This window comes from Pavona decussata, unplaced genomic scaffold, assembly GCF_977016875.1.
Source record: "Pavona decussata unplaced genomic scaffold, jaPavDecu1.1 SCAFFOLD_25, whole genome shotgun sequence".
Lineage (NCBI taxonomy): Eukaryota > Metazoa > Cnidaria > Anthozoa > Scleractinia > Agariciidae > Pavona > Pavona decussata.
This window is the reverse complement of record NW_028145448.1, coordinates 685,349-707,522: the sequence shown is the minus strand read 5'-3', so window position 1 is coordinate 707,522 and position 22,174 is coordinate 685,349. Positions and strand designations below refer to the sequence as shown.

Genomic DNA, 22,174 nt, shown 5'->3' with positions numbered 1-22,174 from the left:
CGCAATTTTAAACGTGAATCATCCAATCTAATCATTTAATTTCAACAATGCAGAGCCTCCAACAACTTAAAATTCAACACCAATTCCGCTAACTCGAACTATTTTTGTTTTCCTTCTGATTTGAAGTCAGCGGGATTCTACTGTGACTCCAAAGCTTGCTATGAGGAATTTTTCAGTTATCAAGGTGTATTTAAGCTCAAATTAAACGCCGCCAAAATTGTTGCCTCCAACAAAATCGTTGTTGACTGTGAGTATTTTTTTATTTTTCCCAGGAATGGTTAATTGGAGCGCCCCCAAAAAATTCGTCGTCTCGTGGGAAGCAATCTTCACGCTGGCTCGCTTTACTATCCCCAAAGAAAAAGCAAGGATCTACTCGCAAATTAAATCATCGAGCTAAATTGCCTGATCACAGAGCATTCAACCAACATACGTTGGTCCAGCATAATGGGGAGCAGAGTGCTAAACATTCTTACATCAAAAATGCACAGAAATGTTGGAACATTTAGCTGGGGTTTTAAACACACTAACGACAATGCTGTCAGGCAATTATTTATTTATTTCCGCAAGTCTTCTGTCGGTACATGTTATATCGAGGAAAATCGAAAGAATCTACTTTGCAGTACAATGTTGACTCGTAGGTAATTTTGGCCGGTGTTTCTGAGGCGTAAATGAGTCCTTCCTCAGAATAAACCCAACCAGCAATACGTCTCCTGCTACTGATTTTCAAGTACCATTTGCTGACCAGGAAAAAAAAAAAAAAGAAAAGAAAAGAAAAGTCCGGCTTAAGCCGAGACACTATAATTTATAAAACAAAGACTAAATTTGAAGATAGCTACTGCCCATAAGGATCCGTAAGAAAGGCAAGTTCTGATATCGTAATGTGAAAACAAGCTGCTTAAAATGTCGGCTACTTAGCCCACATACAAACTCTCCTTCCCTAAAGTTGCCCGCAGAGATGTTAACTCGCCCAAAATGTCAAAATAATTATGCCCGTATAAAAGAAGTACCTGTCTTTAAATAAACAGATGCAATAATGCGACACTCTCAAAAGTAAATAGTGACTTGTATGTAAAATTGGAGCCATGGCATGGGCGACTTAACTCCACTAAGGAAGAATTGCCATGTAGGAGAAGTAACCGGTTACTATGTCTTGTCGGAAATGAAATATGAATAGCCTTTCCTAAATGTAAACTACAAAACGAATCCTGTTTAAATGCTAATCCTAGAGTAAAAGACATTTTTCTGGTTTGGCCGGTTTGCTCCCAGGATTTCTGGGTACCGTTCTTTCTAACAACGATGGCTGAATTCGCTGGATCTGTTGCATCATCAGCAGGAATGATTGCTCGACATTCAGGCCAGTCTAAAGAAAACACAAAACAAATGTCAGAGCAGCTGAAGCGCTGAGAATACAGCTACACCAAGGCTGCTTTCAACTGAATAACACAATTAAATCAGGCATGTTTCCAATTGTGAACACCTATATGAATGCTGCTTTTAAGCGTGAACACTGCCACACTCGTATAAGGCCTGTTTTCCAACTATAAACCTATATCAAGGCTGCTTTCAAGCGGGACACAGCTTCATCTCATTGTTTTCAAGTGAGAACACAACTATAAGAAGGCCGCTTTCAGTTGTGAAGAGAACACAGCTATATCAGTGCTGTTTTCAAGTGTAAACACAAATATAAACTATCAGGGGTAGTAGTATATCTTCAGCAAAGATAAGCCTTGTTAGTGGATCCCCTTGGATCCCCTTAATTAATATTCCTAAGCGTCGAGTCCATGACGTCATCTATTGTTATAACCTAGGCAAAAAATGCGTTCCTCTATACTAATGAAGTGTCGAGGTTTACTAATGAGCGTCACTCTTGCACAAAGGAAACAATAGACATGCCCAGGCTTGCCCGCTCTATTCCCACCCTGATTGGATCTTAAGATTTGTATGGCCAGTTTGAGTAAAAAGCGGGTAGATTTCGAAAGCGTCATTCCTTCATTCAACTTAAACTCGCTGGGAAAACTTTTTCCGATTTTTAAAACGTTAGTACCGTTGAAAATGGCTTTTTTCACAAACGTTGTTGATCTTCAAGCTGCCTTGAGCGCTTGTTTAGCTGTCCGCGACTGGGAGGTGTTGTTTGAAGCCCCGTTTGCTGGGAAAATTTATCTCCGATATTTCAGGTTGTTCGTGACGATTATCGATCATTACCGTCAAAAAACAAAACACACACACACACATATATACACAAAGTGGCGCTGAAAACTCTATATTTCAAGTTTGTTTGACTATTGCAAGACCGTTTTCTCCTACCTATCTCGAGGAAATAAAAAACTATTAAAGTCACGCACCGTTAGTCAGTTAATTATGCGGATCCACGAGTCTTAAGTTGCATACAAATTAGTTCAGTTCTGCTGGAAAAACCCAAGGGAGTATCTTGACGCATTAGTATATAATCAATTTTATATAACTTAACAAGGATCAATTAAAACACGCGACTTATAATTGCTAGCAATAGAACCAGACAAGAGATACCGTTTAAAAAACTTTATTAAAAAACAATGAGGAAAAAGAGTCAAATACTCAGCGATTTGAAAGGAAAAGGAATGAAAATGAATCATTTGACTGACTATTACAAATCCGTTTTTTCCGTTTTATTTCGAGGAATAATAAATATTCCTTCCGTGTCTACACAATTTTCCTATGGCCTCTAAGCCAAGAGTTCGACTTTCTTTGTTTCTTGCGGTTTGCCTTGTTCTTTGAAGTCGGTCTTTTAGTTTTTGCTTTAAAAGAGGCCTCATTTCTCCGCTGTCTTGACAGTTCGTACACCGTTTCTTGTGTCTGTGCTGGATTGTGAAAGTGATTTTTTCCGAAATTATCCGCTTCACTTTCGTAAACGACGACTTTAACTTTAGGTTGCAGTTTCGCCTCTTGTAAATACTGCCTTCGCTGTATGTGCCCTAACTGATGAACATCCGCGAGATGGTTAGCTAATCTGACAAGGTATTTAGCCCCGCACGATGGAATCGGACAGTTTCTGCAAACTCTCTTGTAAACCATGTTGACAGTTTGGTGACTGAACACAAATGACATCTTTTTCGCAAATAGTCAGGTTATATAGAGTGTCAGAAGGGCCAAACACAGACCAGAAAGGCCATAACCAGGCCAAACACAGGCCTGAAAGGCCAAAACAACGCCAAAAGGGACAAAAGGAGACAAACGGGCCATTTGTAGTTATATGTTTTTATTATTATTATTATTATTATTATTATTATTATTATTATTATTATTATTATTATTAGTAGTAGTAGTAGTAGTAGTAGTAGTAGTATTTTTCTCAGACACACGCGTGGGTGTCGCGCGTCGCTAGTCACGCAACAGCTCTCAACTTTGGAATCATCATCTTTATTTAAAAGTGTCATCACAAATAACAGTGTTTAATTAAAAAGTTTTGATCTTACTTTAGTAATTTGTATTTCAAATTTCAGATTTTTTTAAATTTTTGTACAAGTTTACCGATTATTGTTATTATTTTCAAGTCATCAATCAACACACTTAAAGTTTGCTTGTTTACAGTTTTATTGAAATGCAACAATACAAAGATCCAGGAAATAAAAAAAAAAATCCATAACAGTCATAGTAGGTTTAGTCTTGATCTTGTGGAATGGGCTACTTTTCGTACAATCGATTGAGTAAGAATTTTCGCTTATCGATAGCAAGTTCCGTCGATTCCAACCAATCAAATCCTTCTGTGTCTTTAAGCTCTTTTTGAGTTTCCATCACTTTTTTGAAGGTGGGATCTTTTTTCATTGCACGCATCCATTGTAGATTCTCTAAGAGCACTTTTCTCAGCTCTTTTCTGTAAACAGGAACGAGAGCGTTTACGGCTTTACTACGAGCCACATCTTCTGAATCGCCGTTTTCTTGGTATTGATTGATCAAAGCGTTAAGCTGGGTCTTGTGGCGGTTCTCGGCTTCATCAAGAATGCGTGACCACGGCTCTAAGTTTTCTGTTTCTTCTTCTTGGGAAGACTCCGTTCCTTGACTAGAAACTTCGCTTTCTTGGGAGAAATCGCTTTCTTCATTGTCTTCATCATTTCCAGCACCTTGTTGCAGTTTTAAGGTATAGTTTGTGCTCGTCATCTTTGGTTTGAACCGCACGCCTTCTGACAGGAAACTAAACTTCAGAAAGTAACGCGTCTCTTTTATAGAAAATTGATGAAGGCGGGGTTACTAAGCGTTCTCCTTCATAAATAAAAGAAGACCAGAAAGGCCATAACCAGGCCAAACACAGGCCTGAAAGGTCATAACCAGGCCTGAAAGGCCAAAACCACGCCAAAAGGGACAAAAAGAGACAAACGGGCCATTTCTAGTCATGTGTCTTTATTTTCTCAGACACACGCGTGGATGTCGCGCGTCGCTAAGTTTTAATTGTCTTATAAGCTCTCTGTGATAATTCCCTTGTTCCGTTCATGGTTTTGAAACAGGTCGCTAATAGTTTCTGATATTCTATTTCAATATCACCATTCTACACTTTTTCGAGGGTGTTTGGGGTTCCAACAGTAAACTTGCTAGCCATGTTTTTAAGGAACTGACGGTCTGAGAATCGAAGTCGATGAAGATTTCGCATAAAATAGATTGCGCGTAGCCGGTTCGGGTATTGTTATCGACACTGACTCTGGGACTACCCAATCAGAGTAGGTGTTGGATATGACTTATTGTTTCTCAAACAAAAGACACACGAGATAATTCACATGCAAATTTTAGAGCTCGAGTCAAACATTTGTTAAACATAATTAGTGACTAACGCGGTGTAAAGATGAATAAAACTTTATTTCACTCAAAACCTTTAAAAATCTTTCAAAGGATCTCAAGACAGCTCTATGTCCACACAGACGGTAATGCAATATATTTAATTAGAACAAACAGGAAGATCTTGGTTCCTTATATTGTTAAGCATAGCAATACATTTTGATCTGCGTAAATCTCGTGCAAAAGCTCTAGAATAAGAAGATAACTGTTTATCTCTTTCTATCTCTTCATGTTCTTCGGGGCTGATGACATAACCTTCAAAAGGTACGTGTTTGCCTTCAATATGTCTTTCATATAAAACCTTCAACACTCGGAAACTTTCGGGATGATGGCCGTCATCACTTGCGTACTTGAAATACGCCTGACGCAGCAAATCGTCTTTATCTAAACAAAGTGAAGGATCTGGGTCGTCTCGAGAGTCTTCTTTCATTTTTTGGACATAAAACTTGTAAGATTCCCATACTTCGTCCATCCATTTTCTGTATCTAAGACCGTGAAATATTTTAGGACTTCCTAGACTGTTGAATCCGTTGTCACACATTAAAAATCCTTCGTCATATTTGCGTGCATGGCGCTGGCGCTGAATAAGTCCTTTCTGTTTAACCTCTTGGCGATGATTTTCAAACATCTCCTTTATCTCTCTATAAGGATGAAATCTCGTGAACCGTGGCTGAGGTGAATATGAGAGCCGCTCCTTGATAGCATGTGATATTGGCTGGTCTATCCACATGAAAAAGTTACACTCTTTTTTGTGACACGTCAGAAACATGCGATCCTGGCTCCACGGTTGTTTACTTTTTCTCAATGCTAGCTTGTTAGAACAATCACAGACCAACTGAGCTGCATACCTTTTCACATCAGAGTGTGTATGATGTGCGATACGCTCTATGTACTCTTTCCATTCTGAAGCAGGGGCAAACATAAAGCACATTTTCTCGGGACAGTAAACATAGCTAAATCCTTGCGCTTTTTCTACCAATTCTAACGTTGAGCGGGGATGAAACGGGCAGAACTGACCGGGTAAGGAACTCGCTTTATCTTTTGTCGACAGAGGTGTAGCGCTCGATTCGACTTGCATGTTTGGAACCATCCTTGCGAAATATAGCAGCGATAAAATAATCTTTACTCTAGTTGAATGATAACGCTTTCAAATTTTGCGCTGTTTTTATTAACTCTAACAATAGAGTCTTGACTATCAAATCAGGGTGGGTATAGAGCGGGCAAGCCTGGGCATGTCTATTGTTTCCTTTGTGCAAGAGTGACGCTCATTAGTAAACCTCGACACTTCATTAGTTTGGAGGAACGCATTTTTTCCCTAGGTTATAACAATAGATGACGTCATGGACTCGACGCTTAGGAATATTAATTAAGGGGATCCAAGGGGATCCACTAACAAGGCTTATCTTTGCTGAAGATATACTACTAGGGGTACATGTATTTCCAGAGCAGGGTTTATTCTAAAGGATGGCATTGCCGGGCCACCGTAAATAAAAACAAACAGGCACATACAATTTGCAGAAGTGTGTCAAACGTGGCGCTCAAATTTTACCAAAATTTCAACTAAGAGTCTTACAGACTAAATGCATCGTATCTTTGGGAGCAAGGGTAATGTTTTGAAATGGTTTTTTACCACACTTAAAAAACGCCACATTACAAATTTCATCTGGTATCAAAGCAACCTATAAAAGTGGGGTTGGGTATATTCGTTACAAGTTACATTGTATGTGCTGGCCACTGGGTATATAGATGTTAACGATACTGTTATAAAGTCTGAAAACTTGCATGGATTTAACATAGAACAGGTCCGTTTCTCATAAGCATTTTTCAGATCCGTTTCTACCAACTAGTGATCGCTACTTGTATTTACTGTCCCATTGTGATTAGAGTTTCAATGTTTGTTAGATGATAAAAATTGTCAGTAATGGAAAAATATTTACGACGCAATTTTTTTGGGTTAAAATAGTTAAAGGAATTTTATTTGGTGTTGATAACACCTTGTTCACCTTCCTTTGATGAGTTTCTACCCAACTTGATCTTTAACCAATCCTTTCCAGGAAATAACTATTGCTACTATTTTTAATCAATTTTAGTTCATATTCTTGGGTTCTTTTACCACATTAATGGCAGTTGATGTTACCTTTAAAAATGAAGATATCTGAATAACGATATCTGTACTTTTAAGATGTTTGAAAGTAAATACTACGATTTTACGGTGATTATGAAGGTAAATATCCATTGTGGTAATTCTGCTATTGGCCACATACTGAATACAGTGTATATAATTTGAGTGATAAATTGGACACTGTGCACGTTAAAATAATACTTTTTCGGAAATAATTATTAGGAAAAACATCACAGGTCTCAAAGAGGTTACGTATTAACTTTAGAGACCATGTTTACATAACTGGGCACCGGGAAATTACATAATCAGAGGTCTGAAATTGGAGAACCAGACGGTGCAACCTCACAAAAAATTCTAACGATCAGCCACACTGACAGCAGGGTCATCTTCACAAGGGTTTCTGTTCTGCAGCCAACTCAAAATGTACCAACAGCTAGCCACGTTATCAGACACTGATCATGATTTTCCGTTCACAGTAACTTTCCCCAAGACCTCTTTGGACTTGGCTCCATCGACCTGATATCACTATTAAAGGGTTTCTGTTGCCTAATGCTACAAGATATTCTGCGACGTCTGATGTGAAGGATGCGTTAGGTGCTGTATATGAAGTTCTTTTTTTGTTTTGGGTCACATGAACTACTAGGATTGAGAATACGTTTTGGGTCATTTTTGGACCACGAGGTTGTTCTGGAGTATTGTATTTTGTTTTGGAAAAGGATTATACAGTTAGTTGGAACCAACGTCGCTTCAGTAATCATTCCACCTTGTAACAGTGTAACCTACCTTGGCTGATGTCTCAATTAATGGGATGTTCACATCAGATGAATTGCAGTATTCTAACACTTCATCTTTCATTACTTCTCTTTCCTCTTCTAAATCCTAGAATGAGAAATCGGAATTGTGTATCAGTCATCTTGACCCCTTAATTGGTTAAAGGGAAGCAGGGACCAGGGGAATCAGAACTCATTTGGGTTCCCACATACATGTATGTTGGATCTGTCTTGAGTTTCATGGTGTCATTTCCAGCACGCATACATGTAGCATGTTAATCAGGTGTACAGCGCTGCACATTTATCATATTATTTATTTGCATCCTATCTGTTTACACTTGGTTATTTATTTATTTTATTTTTTTTCTTGTAATATCAGATAATTTACGGTAGGCCAGCAACTCAGTCACAAAAATACAATAAAATAAATAAATAAATAAATCACTTCATTTAAGTGTCAATGTATTTGGTGCAGAGCACTAATTGGGGACACTTTCCAGATCGAATTAGAATTTAGAAGCATTGGTTTTTGAGGAGAAGGGAAAACCGGAGTACCCAGGGAAAAACCTCTTGGAGCAAAGACAAGAACCAACAACAAACTCAACCCACAAATGACGCCGACTCTGGGAATTGAAGCCAGGCCACACTGGTGGGAGGCGAGTGCTCTCAGCACTGTGTCATCCCTGCTCTCCAGAAATTGTGTATGTACATGTATGGCAGAAACAAATGTAAGATTTTCCAACACACTTGATATTAGGTACATGCAATTTGGCCACTGTAAAGAGATTCGAGTAACTGATGTTTCAACCGTGAGCCTTTTGTGATTCCCTCTTACATGTGCATGTACAAAGGACTAACACTGGAAACATCAGCACTTGAATCTCTTTACATATGAATGGTGTCTGAATGACCTGATTAACTCTGTTGATAAAAAAAAAACATTCATTTAAAATCCTTACTGTACAGCACCATTGTTTCTTAAGAAACTAGAGGTAAATCACCCATCAATGTACATGACTTGTATAGAAGAACTTACCAACTTATTTCCAACAATGACCATCGGGATAGCTGAAGTGAGTTGATGATCTTGGATGATCTTGCTTCTGAGATCCTGGAGTTCATGCCACCCGGATACAGAATTGATGGCAAACAACACTAAGAATGCATCACCTGTCGCTACTGATGAATCACGGAATGAGCTGTATTCTTCCTGCCCTGCTGTATCAACTATCTCCACATCATATAATTTGCCATTATATTCAATCTGCATCAAAAGATTGTAGAATTAAAATAATTACTAATTTTATAAAACTGGTGAGGCCATCACCTTTGTCCATTTACAAGAGTAACATCACAGCTGTCATTTATTTTACAAATTTTGGGTTAAATTCTGCAAGAGGTGTCTGAAATCTACAATCGAAGGGGTGAGTGGAAAAAAGCCCTAAGTGACATCTGATCTTATGTCAAATTCTCCTTTGCTCATACAAGGAAGAACAAGGCAATTTACTTGGAGAATTAGGCACTCAATCAGATGTCACGTAAGGCTTTTTTCCACGCACACCTTCAATTACATGTACATGTATGGAGGCAATGTAACCCAACACCATTGGAAAAGACAAAATAATCAATTGGCAGTCAATAAGCACATAAACTTTGCTGCAGTGCAGGTATGTGCTAAAGCTGCATTGTACAGTATGTATACCTATTATAATTCAGAGATTTGTCGATAATGTTAAATACCCTCTGCAAACATGGTTAACTTTGAAATTTGTTGCATACTACACACCTGAAAATGCTACAGTATGCTGGAAATGTAACCTACATGTACAGCTATCAGAGCACCTTTCATGTACAGGTCAACATGACTGTTAATGAAACGGTAAAAAAATATCAAAAATGTAATTATTTAATTTACACATCCAATCTGTACATGTATGTGGTGTTAAATCAAGTATATTCTGTAGTTCAAGTAGAAATATCCTGGGTACCCACAAGGTGCGGTGCAGAGGAGTTTTTGTTCTGCAGCCAACTCAAAATATACCAACAGCTAGCGACGTTATCAGCCACAGATCATGATTTTCCGGTCACAGTAACTTTCCACAAGACCTCTTTGGACCTGGCTCCATCGACCTGATATCACTATTAAGGGGTTGATGTTGCCTAATGCTACAAAATATTTTGAGACTTCTGATGTGAAGGATGCTTTGAGTGCTGTATATGAAGTTGGTTTTTGTTGTTTTGGGTCACATGACCTACTAGGATTAAGATTTACGTTTTGGGTCACTTTCGGACCGAGGGGTTGTTCTGGAGTATTGTATTTGTTTTAGAAAAAGATTATACAGTTACTTGGAACCAAACTTCGGTAATCATTCCACCTTGTAACAGTGTAACCTACCTTGGCTGATGTCTCAATTAATAGGATGTTCACATCAGATGAATTGCAGTATTCTAACACTTCATCTTTCATAACTTCTCTTTCCTCTTCTAAATCCTAGAATGAGAAATGAGAAATTTGGAAGTGTGTATCAGCTATCTTGACCCCTTAATTGGTTAAAGGGAAGCAGAGACCAGTGGAAACAGAACTTATTTTGGTTCCCACGTACATGTATGTTGGATCTGTCCTGAGTTTCACGGTGTCATTTCCAGTGCATCTACATGTAGCATGTTAATCAGGTGTAAAGCGCAGCACATGTACATGTTTACTGAACCCTAGTGTTTTTTGTTGTTTTTTTCTTGCTTTGTGTACATGTTTGTGTGTGTGTCCTATCTGGTTACGCTGTTTTTTTTTTTCCTTTTATAATTTAATTGCATCCTATCTACTACACTGGTTTATTTATTTATTTATTTATTTATTTATTTATTTATTTATTTATTTTTTCTTGTAATATCAGATAATTTATGGTAGGCCAGCAACTAAGTCATAAAAATATAATAAAATAAATAAATAAATAAATCACTTCATTTAAGTGTCAATGTATTTAGCGCAGAGCACTACATGTAATTGGGGACACTTTCCAGATCAAATTGGAATTTAGAAGTGTTGGCTTTTGAGGAGAAGGGAAAACTGGAGTACCCAGAGGAAAACCTCTCGGAGCAAAGATCACAACTAACAACAAACTGAACCCACATACAGTGTATGACACTGAGTCTGGGAATCGAACCCGCGGATTGCTGGGAGGCGAGTGCTCTTAGCACTGCGTCATCCCTGCTCCCCTGAAATTGTACATGTACATGTATAGCTGAAACAAATGTAAGATTTACCAACACACTTGATATTAGGTACATGTAATTTTGCCACAGTGACTGTAAAGAGATTTGAGTACTGACGTTTCGAGTGTAAACGCTTTGTGATTCCCTCTTACATGTACAGTAACACTGGAAACATCAGCACTTGAATCTCTTTACATATGAATGGTGTCTGAATCACCTGATTAACTCTGTTGATAAAACCAAACATTCGTTTCCAATCCCCACTGTACAACACTATAGTTTCTTAAGAAACTACATACATGTATGTACATGTAACTCACCCATCAATGTACACCCAGGTGGAAATCTTATTAAGATCTTGTAAGATCTTACAAGATCTTGTAAGAATCTTATAAGAATGAAAATAACACTAAGATCTTAATAAGATCTTGTTAAGATTTCATATCTTAATAAGATCTTACAACACTTCTTAATAAAATCTTAATACAAACTATACAATCTTCAGCATTTTAAGATCTTATAAGATCTTGCAAGATCTTACTAAATTCTTGTAAGATACTTGTAAGAATCTTGATAAAATCCTCAACCTAACAATCAATAAGATCTTAAACAGCTCTTAATAAGATCTTATCCATTTCTTAATATTTTCTTATTAAGATCTTATCAAAATTTGTGACAAGATCTTATTAAGAATTAACTTACAAGAATCTTGTTAAGATCTTACTATAAATTAAAAATAAGATCTTAAACATATTTTTATAAGATCTTACCTATTTCCTAATGTTTTCTTAATAAGATCTTAATCGAAATTTGTACCAAGATCTTACAACCATTCTGATTAAGATCTTACCACCTTACAATAATTGTAAGGTGGTAAGATCTTAATCAGAATGTAATAGTTGTAAGATCTTAGCATAAATAAAGAATAAGATCTTTTAAAAACAGTTCTTATGAAGATCTTGTAAAACAAAGCAAAAACTTCTTCTTTGGTTCAATTCTTTATTAAGATCTCATAATATCTTACAAGAATCTTGACAGGATCTAAGAATAAACATGCCAGCCCAGCAAGACTCTCACACTGTGACAATCTTTTTACTTTCTTTGAAATTTAGTTGTTTGTTGTGACATGTGTATCTTGTACATCTTAAACTGTTTTCTTCAGTGTTCTAAGTTGATAAACGCTATGTAGACATGTGTGTTTCTAAACAAAGGCTTAAAAGATATGACTGTTAAGACTTACAGTTTGCAGTTTACAGATTGTATTTGCATAAAGAAAACTAAATGCACAGTCCTACACTGAAACTCATTTGTGAAAACATTATTACTTACAAACCTGAATTAATGAATCTCAACTCCATTTAATGCCAGAAAAAACAAAAATGCTTTAAATCATAATTCCTACGATTTTCATGCACAATGCTAGCTTTTAAAATGAGCAAGAAAACGTGGAAAAACGTGGAATCACAGCAACACCGGCAGCCATCTTGGATTTCATTCGGACTGGGAAGACTGGGCACCATTTTGGTCAGCAGATATGCCACTGCAGGCTCGGAGAAAAGACCGTTTAATGTCAGATTCAAGTATACAGCACACAGTTCCTCTGGATTTTGCCTCTGTTAAGCTAAAAAAACGATGGCTTTAAGCAGCAAACTGTGGCCAACCACTTTTTAGAAAGAGGTAAGTTTCGTTACCAATTATTTTGTGAAAGACTGCTTGAAAATGTGTGATCGTCCACGCGAGTTACCCCTGGACATTTACATATGCATGCTGCTTCTTGAAGATTGTTGAGGTAGTCATTCCCTATTTAGTTTTTATATGAAGCCTTTGCAAACCTTTTTACGGAGTAATTTGTAGCCAGGTTAATATAAGCTTAAGACTGAAGACTTGAGTGATCGATCTTGATTTGGCTTGAAGATCAGTTTATGATCTTCGTGGAGTGTATGACTCATTTTACTCACATCAGGAACTAACAAGATTGTTATGGGTGAGAAGCTCAGTGCAACATTGTCTAAATTAAAGTTAATGGCAGCTTAGTGGTCACTGTGATCACTTAGAAGAACTCATTTAAAGTGCACAATTTTCTGTTTTACTGTAGATTTTCAACTCCTATCTCCATTTTGTTGTCAATGTTGAGACTCAAGACTGCAACTTCAGAGTCAAGTCAACAAATCCTGCTCAATAAAGTCACTTATAATTATGACCGCTGGAATCTATTTCAACTGATTTAATTTTGTTGTGAATTATGACTTCTGCTAATTCTACTCAGGAACAATAATACTAAATAAAATTTTGTAACTTACATAATGGCAGTATTTGATCAGTACTTGATATCATAGTTGAAAACAGCACGCAATAAATTATAAAGGGAACACTAAGTAACAATCCTTTTGATCAATGCAATCATTTTTTCTTATAAATTAGGCTTTTATGAACTTGTCAAACCTGCATTAGGAATAGTAATATTTAGCACATTGTAAATGGTTCAGCCTACACTCTGGAGTTTGTAAGCATAAAAGAAATGTAAATGGGCAATTGCCCTAGAGAAACCCTCACAAAATAAACTGAAAAGTGGCATTCTCGTGCAGTTCACACAATGACGATGTAATCCTGCTCTTCAGTGGGTTGTGGCTTTATCCAGCTACATTCCATCCCCAACATTTGTAAAACAAATAATTATTGTTTTTAGTTGCTTCACTGAGTATCTCTTGTATATTGATGCCATTCTTTTGGCTGAATTGTTGAAAGGCTCTGCTCGCAAACAGTATAAATTACTCCCCTGAGTGGAAAGTCTACAATTCAACTCTCAATAGTTGTTGAAACGCAGCTCCCCTTTCCTCTTGGTCAACGTTGTTTGGGCAAATCGGCGTGCAGGTCATCATTGCTTCCATTGTACTTTACTTAGGAGGAGGAGGGAGGGAGACACTTCTAACAAACAGTGTTTCAACATTTTGAAGCCAATAGAAGGCTGCTGTCAGCATTTGCTCAGAGGCAAACAGTACATGATGATTTGACCAATGGAGGCATACACTTAACCTTAGTTAATAAATAATTATTGTTCTAATTGGTAGCTTTTTTAGCAAGGAAATTAGCAAAAAAAATAGGAAAATAGCATAAAAAAATGATGATATCTTGCTCTTTTGTTTTTAATTATTTTTCTTTTTTTCTCCACAGGGGCCATACAGGATAATTTCAAGCTTTCATGTTTTATTGCTTTTAACATGCAACTGAAAGGAATTATTGGGGTTTTTTGTTTTGTTTATTTTTTATTTATTTGGTTATTTTTTAATACTAAAGAACATTATTGCACCAGTGGAAAGCAAGCTCTTATTCATATGTACAAGTGCTCTGTTAGGTTGCTTCTTTCTTAGGAAAATAATACTGGCAAATTATTAGTCTCTGGAGCTGCCAGATTAATTAAGTCAAATAGATTATTATTAGTGCTTCATTAATTGATGCAAATAGAAGAAAAAGTTACATGTAGAACTTTATCCTAGTCTAGAGAACATTTGTCGGTAAAGGTTTCTTTCTGTCACTCTTGTGGATTACAATAATAATTATAGTGCTGTTGATCTTGTGAGCATGCATCACAAGAACTTGAATATATGCCTTGTAAAAAAGCCGTATATGGCATTGTAGTCAATGAAAGTTTCCATCATGTTAACTTGTGAAGATTGTTGTGATAAATTTATTTCACAATAGCCAAGATTTAGCAATAAAAGGTTATCACACTTATGATTTTTCTTGTTGGTTATGGTTTAACAATGGCCCATCCTTTGAATCTAAGCGCTATGAGTCAGTTTCTAGGTACATATGGATTTTGTGTTTTAAACAAGCTGTGATCAAACTCTCAGGCACACATGATTCTAGTTTAATTTTGAATGAACCAGTGTAGGTCATTGCCAGAAATGTCAGGGCAATCCAAAAGAAAATTTAAGTATACACTTCAGGTTTTTCCCTATTTTGCAGCTTGCTTGAAAAGCAAAATCATCTTTCCCCTTCAATTTATCCTGGTTATGGATCTCCCAAGACTTTCTTAAAATCTACCATTTTAATTGGTAAGATCCTGACAATATCTTAGAAAAACATTTGAAGAGATTTTGTGGAAATCTTGTAAGATATTGGAAAGAATCTTGTAAGATCTTGGTAAGAATCTTATGAAATCTTGTAAGATCTTGGTAAGAATCTTATAAAGTCTTGTAAGAATCTTATGAAATCTTGTAAGATCTTGGTAAGAATCTTATGAATTCTTGTAAGATCTTGGTAAGAATCTTATAAAGTCTTGTAAGAATCTTATGAAATCTTGTAAGATCTTGGCAAGAATCTTATGACATCTTATAAGATCTTGGTAAGAATCTTATGAAATCTTGTAAGATCTAAGTAAGAATGTTTTAAGATCTTGTTAGAATCTTATAAGATCTTACAAGATCTTGTAAGAATCTTGTAAGATCTTGTAAGAATCTTGTGACAAGATCTTGTAAGATTCTTGTAAGATTCTTAAATAAGATTCTTAATAAGAATCTTGATAAGAAACTTACTAAGATCTTAATAAGATCTTAATAAGATTTCCACCTGGGCATGTAAATGTATAGAAGATTAACTTACCAACTTATTTCCAACAATGACCATCGGGATATATAGCTGAAGTGAGTTGATGATTTTGGATGATCTTGCTTCTGAGATCCTGGAGCTCGTGCCAACTGGATACAGAATTGATGCCAAACAACACTAAGAATGCATCACCTGTCGCTATTGATGAATCGCGGATAGAGCTGTATTCTTCCTGCCCTGCTGTATTGATCTCCACATCAAAGTGAAATAATTTTCCATTATAATCATTTCAATCTGCATTAAAAGATTGTAGAATTAAAATTAATAACTAATTTCATAAAACTGGTCATATCATCACTTTTGTCCATTTACAAGAGTAAGTGTATCACAGCTGTCATTTATTTTACACATTTTGGGTTAAATTCTGCAAGAGGTATCTGAAACCTACAAATATGTACATGTATGGCACTCTCATGTATGGAGGCAATGTAACCCAACATACTAAGAAATTAGAAAAAAATCATCAATTAGTAGTCGATAAGCACATAAACTTTGCCGCAGTGCATGTCTGTGCTAAAGCTGCATTGCACAGTATGTATTCTTATTAAAACTAATGTCCTCTGCAAACATGGTTAATTTTCAAATTTGTTGCACACCACACACCTGAAAATGCTACAGTATGCTGGAAATTTAACCTGCATGTACAGCTATCAGAGCCACTTTTATGTACAAGTGTACATGACTGTTAATCAAACGGTAAAAAAAATTATAAAAAAATGTAATTATTTAATTTACACATCCAATCTGTGTACATATGGTGTTAAATCAAGTATATTCTGCATTTGAAGCAGAAATAACCTGGGTACCCAAAGGGTGCAGAGAAGTCAAATTTAATGTAAATCGCGGCTAAATTCACTGCGAAATTGCACAGCAAATTAAGTTTGTTGATACAAAAACGTGATCGAACAAAGCATCATGAGATCTTACAATGCGTCTGTTGAAAGATTATCCCCAAGACACATGCATCAATGACTGAGATATGTCCAAAAGTGCATGCTAATGAGATTCATGAACTGTATGATAAGGTGTCCCCTAACCTTAATTCTCACGAAAAAACACATAATTCTGTCAAACATGAAGTCATATGAAAACGACAAAAAGGCCTGTTTTATATGAAGTACCAAATTCAGGGTTGGGTGCATTTGGGGGTGCATCATCGTAGCTTACACACAGGCGACTATTGCCAGCTATGTAATCTTTCAACAACGCCCTGTGGGGCACCAAGCCTTAACGTCTCCAATGGGTCCTGGTGGGTCCACAGAAATCATTTTCTAGAATGAACCTCTTAATAACAGTACACATTAGCAACAGACATGTATAAAACTTTACAAAACACAAAATTAATAGTTTTGCTTGTCTCTCACTACAGATCACTCTCCACAACTCAGATGCATACTGTACCTCCTTTCTATATGTTTCCTCTAACACCGAATACAATGTATATGGAAAGAGTAACAAGACTGTCTTGTCTGACATGGTTTAGTTCACAACGTGGTTTAAAACATGTCCCACCAGATTATAATAGGATCCCATCAAGAAAAGAAGAAAATGAAAAGAAGACCATACATGTACAAAGTGTTGCTTTTGTGGTTTGGAACTGTTAGTGAAAACTAGAGAATTATAAGCTGATGTTGAAAATGAGGTTAAGTTTTAAATGTACATGTACATGTACAGCAGAACCCATGTTAATACAACCACCTTAAAAATGGTGAAATAACCCCATGGAACTCCATGAAAAATTTTCCATGGAAACCCATGGAATTCTATGGAATTCCATGGAGTAAGTTTTAGGACATGGAATTCCACAGAAATAGCTCCATGGGGTTGCTGCATGGAATTTAATGGAAAATTTTCCATGGAATTCTGTGGGCAAAAGTTCCATGGAGTTCCATGGAACACAACTGCATTCATAATGAATTTCCATGTAATTTGATGGAAAGACAAAATCCACAGAATACATTGATGAAAACATTTCACTGATCATGCTTTGCCATAAAATGCTATGGAAACAGCTTTAATAATTATTATAAAGCTTAAAATTATACTAAAGGCTTTGACCACATTTTAGTGACTGAAGGGGCGCACCAATTTATTACTTTTCTGTGATCAGGCTTTACATTCACAGTTATTTGCTATTACTGAGAATGATATTTTTCAGTGATGAAAATTATTGTACCTAAATATATATAATTTTGTAACTGCTATAAACTGAAATTAATATACATAAAAATCATTGAATATACTACAGGATAAATACTGCACAAAATAAGCTACATGTAGTATAAAACGTTTCAAATTGAAAAGAAAAAAATGAATTGAAATGGTGCATTAAAAGGTTTGAAAAGAGAACAAGTTTTACATTTTAAACCACACAAAATTCATGCTAGACTTTGCTAGAATTATGGCGAATTTCCTTGAGCGTGTTGTTTAGGCTATTTATAATTATTTGTGCCTCTGTCCTATCTGGCCATCACTCTTTCACTAATCCAGCAAAGAAAAATGATTATTTTACAGTCTTAATTTATTGACACTAATTTATTACGAAAAGGTCAATCATGTTTCACTGGTTGCCGGATTCATAAGAAGGGGTGTGTGTTGATAAATTCACTTATCATGTCTCTCATAAAATACTTAACAATTTGTATGTTAGTTGTTTCTGTAACTGATGCATGTGAAAAACTAAAATATTTCTTTCACTTTCCAAAAAGTAAGGGGAGTGAGACTGAATCCCCCCCAGTCCCACCCCCTCCACAGTCTCTGATCTTGTAAGAGTATTTACTGTCGCTGTCACAGTGATTTGGGCATCCCCGAGTTTTGGGCACCCCCGTGCCCAAATCCCTAGTGATATGGGTATCCCCTTCCAATATGGCTGCCGTGTTTTCGGTATCCCCCGGTACCCTCCCCCCGTGCCCAAAACACTAGTGATTTGGGTATCCCCTAAACATGCGAGTAGAATTTTGCAGGAATACGGAAAATCTTCGAAAGATGGATTCCCAAAAATAGAAATGTTTTAGAATATGTCAAAAGCCAGTGCTATCCGCTCGGGTTTTTTACGAAACAAAAAAAGTCCGGTTTTAGGAAAATTTTGCGAAAAATTTCGAGTACGATCAATAAAAGGATTCCCTTTTTAACATCGATAAACTAAAGGATACAAGAACGTCGAGCAGCGTTACTGCTGGCCAGATTATTACAAGGATACAGTTGAAATGGTAAGGATTGCTTTTCACTGCCGTGCATGCTTCTTCCCGCGGCATTGATTTGTCGACATCAATCTATATATTTTTAAATTTAAAATCCGCAAGCAAAGGAAGCTTCTAAAACTTAAGTCAATTTTGGCCTAAATATAACAACAAGTTAAAGCCTAAACTTTAACCCCCAAATCTCCCCTTAACCGGTATCGAACGTAAAAGGAGTTACTTTGGTCTAGGTCTTGCTGCAGAATAGCGTTTGACCCACAGTCTGCCCGCTGTCACGCCACTTCCTTTGTGGACATTTACTGACATTTTGGGGGGAGGGGAAAGTGGGTTGAGCAGTTACCACAATAAAAAATCCTGAACAAGAATGAATGATTTATGAAAGGCAATGCCTGGCAATCCTGCTTTTGCTCTGTGTTTTTGGAAGTTAACTGATTATTTCCCTTTCGGCTGACATATGAGATGGGGATACTCTTATATCATTGCCCAAATCTTTCAGTCCCTTAGTACTTCATAAACCTGTTTTGTAAAACAGATTTCTCGTTTTCAATGAAACTATTAGCCTGGGTTGTTTATTTTTTTCCTTACGCTGTTTCTACGGTAAAGGGGACGACCGAAAACACTACAGCCATATTGGAAGGGGATACCCATATCACTAACTAGAAATTTAGGTATCCCATATGTTTCATTCTCCCTAACTACTTTAGAAAACTTATTTGTAAGGCTGATTTATTTTTTGAGTACTCATTTCAAAGTTTTTGGTCTATGTAACTTAGCAGATATTTTTCCTGTCGTCCGACTCCACTACGGATTCACTTGGGATTTAGGTATCCCATGTATTTAATTCTCCTTTACTTTACAAAGCCGATTTGAAAAGCTGATTTTCTTTTTTGTTTTTTTTTGAGCACTCATTGGAACGTTTTCAGTCCATGTAAACTCAACAGAGTTTTTCCTGTCGGCCGATTCCACTTCGAAGCCATATTGGAATTCGAATGGGATACCCACTAGGGATTTAGATATCCCAATATTTCATTCTCCTTTACTTTAGAAAGCCGATTTGTGGAGCTGATTTCTTTTCTTGATTAATCATTGGAACGTTTTCAGTCTACTTAACTTTGCAGATATTTTTCCCGTCGGCCGATTCCACTACGAAGCGATTTTGGACCGGGGGATATCCATATCACTAGGGATTTAGGTATCCCACTATGATATTTCATTCTCAGTTGACTTTAGAAAGTCGATTTTTAAAGTTTTTTTCTTTTCTTGAGTACTCATGCGAACGTTTTCAGTTTATACAGTCGATGTACAACTGTAACCCTGCAGATTTTTTTTCCTATCGGCCGATTCCACTACGAAGCCATATTGGATGGGGATACCCATATCACTAGGGATTTAGGTAACCCATATATTTCATTCTCAGTTGACTTTAGAAAGCCGATTTTTAAAGCTGATTTCTTTCTTGAGTAACCCTCCAGATTTTGTTCCTGTTGGCAGATTGATATTGGACGGGGATATAAATAACACTAGGCTGCACAAGGGATTTAGGTCTCCCGATTCTTTCAGGTTATTTAATTTCCCTTACTTTATGTTATTATACTCATTTTATTATTTTCGTTTTTCTTTCTTTGTATGATTCAGTGGACGCCCTTATCTCATTCTCGTCTTTACCTGTCGTGATTTATATAATCGAATGAGTAAACATCAATTCAGAACAGAAAAACTTGACATTCAGGCGACTTTCATATTGCGTGACTGCTGTACCGTCAGTTATCATGTTCTTGATTAGTGATTAAATTTTGAAATTATCGCCAAACAAAGCTGGCTTTGAGATGCCCAGATTTGTCTACGTTTACCTGCATTGGAAAGATTTCTACCAAACACAATTGTTTGCACAAGTTAAACTCAGCGCGTAGTCAGGAAAACAACACAAAGACAAATTGCAGATGAGGGTCAGATGTGTGTTCAGCGACGTCTTGTTTTCATTTCGCGTAAAATAATGTCCCTAATTGAGACAACAGGATAAGGGCGCGGTCACTTTCTAAAGATACTGTACATGCGGTGGTGCTGCTTGGTGGGAAACGAATTGGCCACGGTAATAGTCCAGTCATCTTGTGGTTTGAAGTCAAACTAATTGCAACAGAATTTTTCTCACTTCCAAATGATAGATAGTGGTCAACTTACTAACATACTAAAAGTTCCCCAAAATTCGTGTGGTGGAACATGCTTAGATTAAGCATTATAATATTTCGAGCATGTACCACAGGGTACCCACGTCCCGGAAAGACATTCTTTATTAATAATTTAACTTTAATTGCAAGAAAGGCTAAAATACTGTTACTAGCTAACACAAATGTGTTTTTTGTAATACTTGCATAGCACGTTTGGTGAATTTGATAAAGAGGGTGTAACATTTCGAGCATCCAGTGATGTTTGGCATAACAAGCACAGGGTTCGGTCCATACTTCAACAGGTCAAAAAAAAAAATACCCTAATGTTTATGATTTTCTTGGCTTATCTGGTAACCTCTACGTAATTCTTTAGTTTAACTGATCAAACTGTATGTTTTGGGGGATTCCGATTGGAATGGGAATGGGGGGGGGATAATCTACCCGTTTGTCGCATATTCAGGAGGGTATTGATGTGATTTTTATTCATCGTTTTCGCTGAAGTCTGGTGAGGCGGAATTCGTGCAAGTCTGTCCTCTACAAGTACCGCATGCAGTCGAGTAATCCAGTCCATGTTTTCTGCATGAACATCTCTGGGAGCCACAGTCAGATTTACAGTTGCACCTAATAATCTCTAACAAAGACACCTGAGCTGCGGGTAGGTCAGTTCTTATGGGTAGGAGACTTCGATCTACTACTATCAAACCCAATTCTTGTGGCCGGAGCGCAAAACCTCTCCACCGCTGTACCTGGTGGTAAACCCTGAGTTTGGGGTAGACAGCGGCTGCAGAAGTCGAAGGGAGACATTCGAGCTGTACAAACGAAGTCCCTGTTGAGATATTCTGGCAGAATCTCGAATATCGTAACGAATATAGACTTTCTTCAGACCGGCCGTTGTATAGACAAACAAGGGTTTTTTCTTCAGATGCAATAATATCACTCTTTGAGGCATCTTAATTATTAAAAACCTCAGCCTGCACCTGAAGTTTTACATCCTTCATAACCTTCTTAAGAGCTAAATCTTCCCCAATCCCATGTATTCCTGACGTTGTATCACATCCTAGAACTGCGTGAACAAAAAGAATGTTTGCACAAGTTTCTGGTCCCAGTGCTGTCTGGGTTTTCTTGATGTCCCAAATCTTTCGCGTCGTTGACCTTTGGCTGAGGAATGTAAAACAGATCACAATCGCTTGTATCAAAATGACGACAGAGCAAAACTAGAAGGATGGCGTCATCTCCTACAAGGACTGTTGTGATTGACTTGGCGGACTGAACGGCCATTTGGACCATCATCAGGTCTGC

The 22,174-nt window shown here is 37.0% G+C and overlaps 1 protein-coding gene and 1 long non-coding RNA gene across 8 annotated transcripts in view; one reads left to right on the top strand and one right to left on the bottom strand.

Annotated features, from left to right (window-relative positions):
• Positions 1-536: 536 nt before the first annotated feature.
• Positions 537-22,174, bottom strand: part of LOC146485634 (ras-like protein 1) — a 567,471-nt gene continuing 545,833 nt past the window's right edge. For 3 of the 7 annotated variants that reach the window (XM_085102990.1, XM_085102989.1, XM_085102991.1), the window contains 3 exons: positions 8,732-8,959; positions 7,705-7,804; positions 537-1,360 (listed from right to left, as the gene is read on the bottom strand). In XM_085102990.1, coding sequence (XP_084959116.1) covers positions 1,014-1,360; positions 7,705-7,804; positions 8,732-8,959 — 675 coding nt within the window. In that variant the 3' untranslated portion in view covers positions 537-1,013. Of the gene's footprint in view, positions 1,361-7,704; positions 7,805-8,731; positions 8,960-10,090; positions 10,187-15,507; positions 15,748-22,174 lie in introns of all 7 variants that reach the window. The other 4 variants (XM_085102992.1, XM_085102994.1, XM_085102993.1 and 1 more) reach the window with 4 other exon arrangements.
• On the top strand, positions 11,244-14,637 carry LOC146485658 (uncharacterized). Its single transcript, XR_014863259.1, has 2 exons — positions 11,244-12,582; positions 14,077-14,637. It is a non-coding gene; the product is annotated as an uncharacterized LOC146485658 (long non-coding RNA).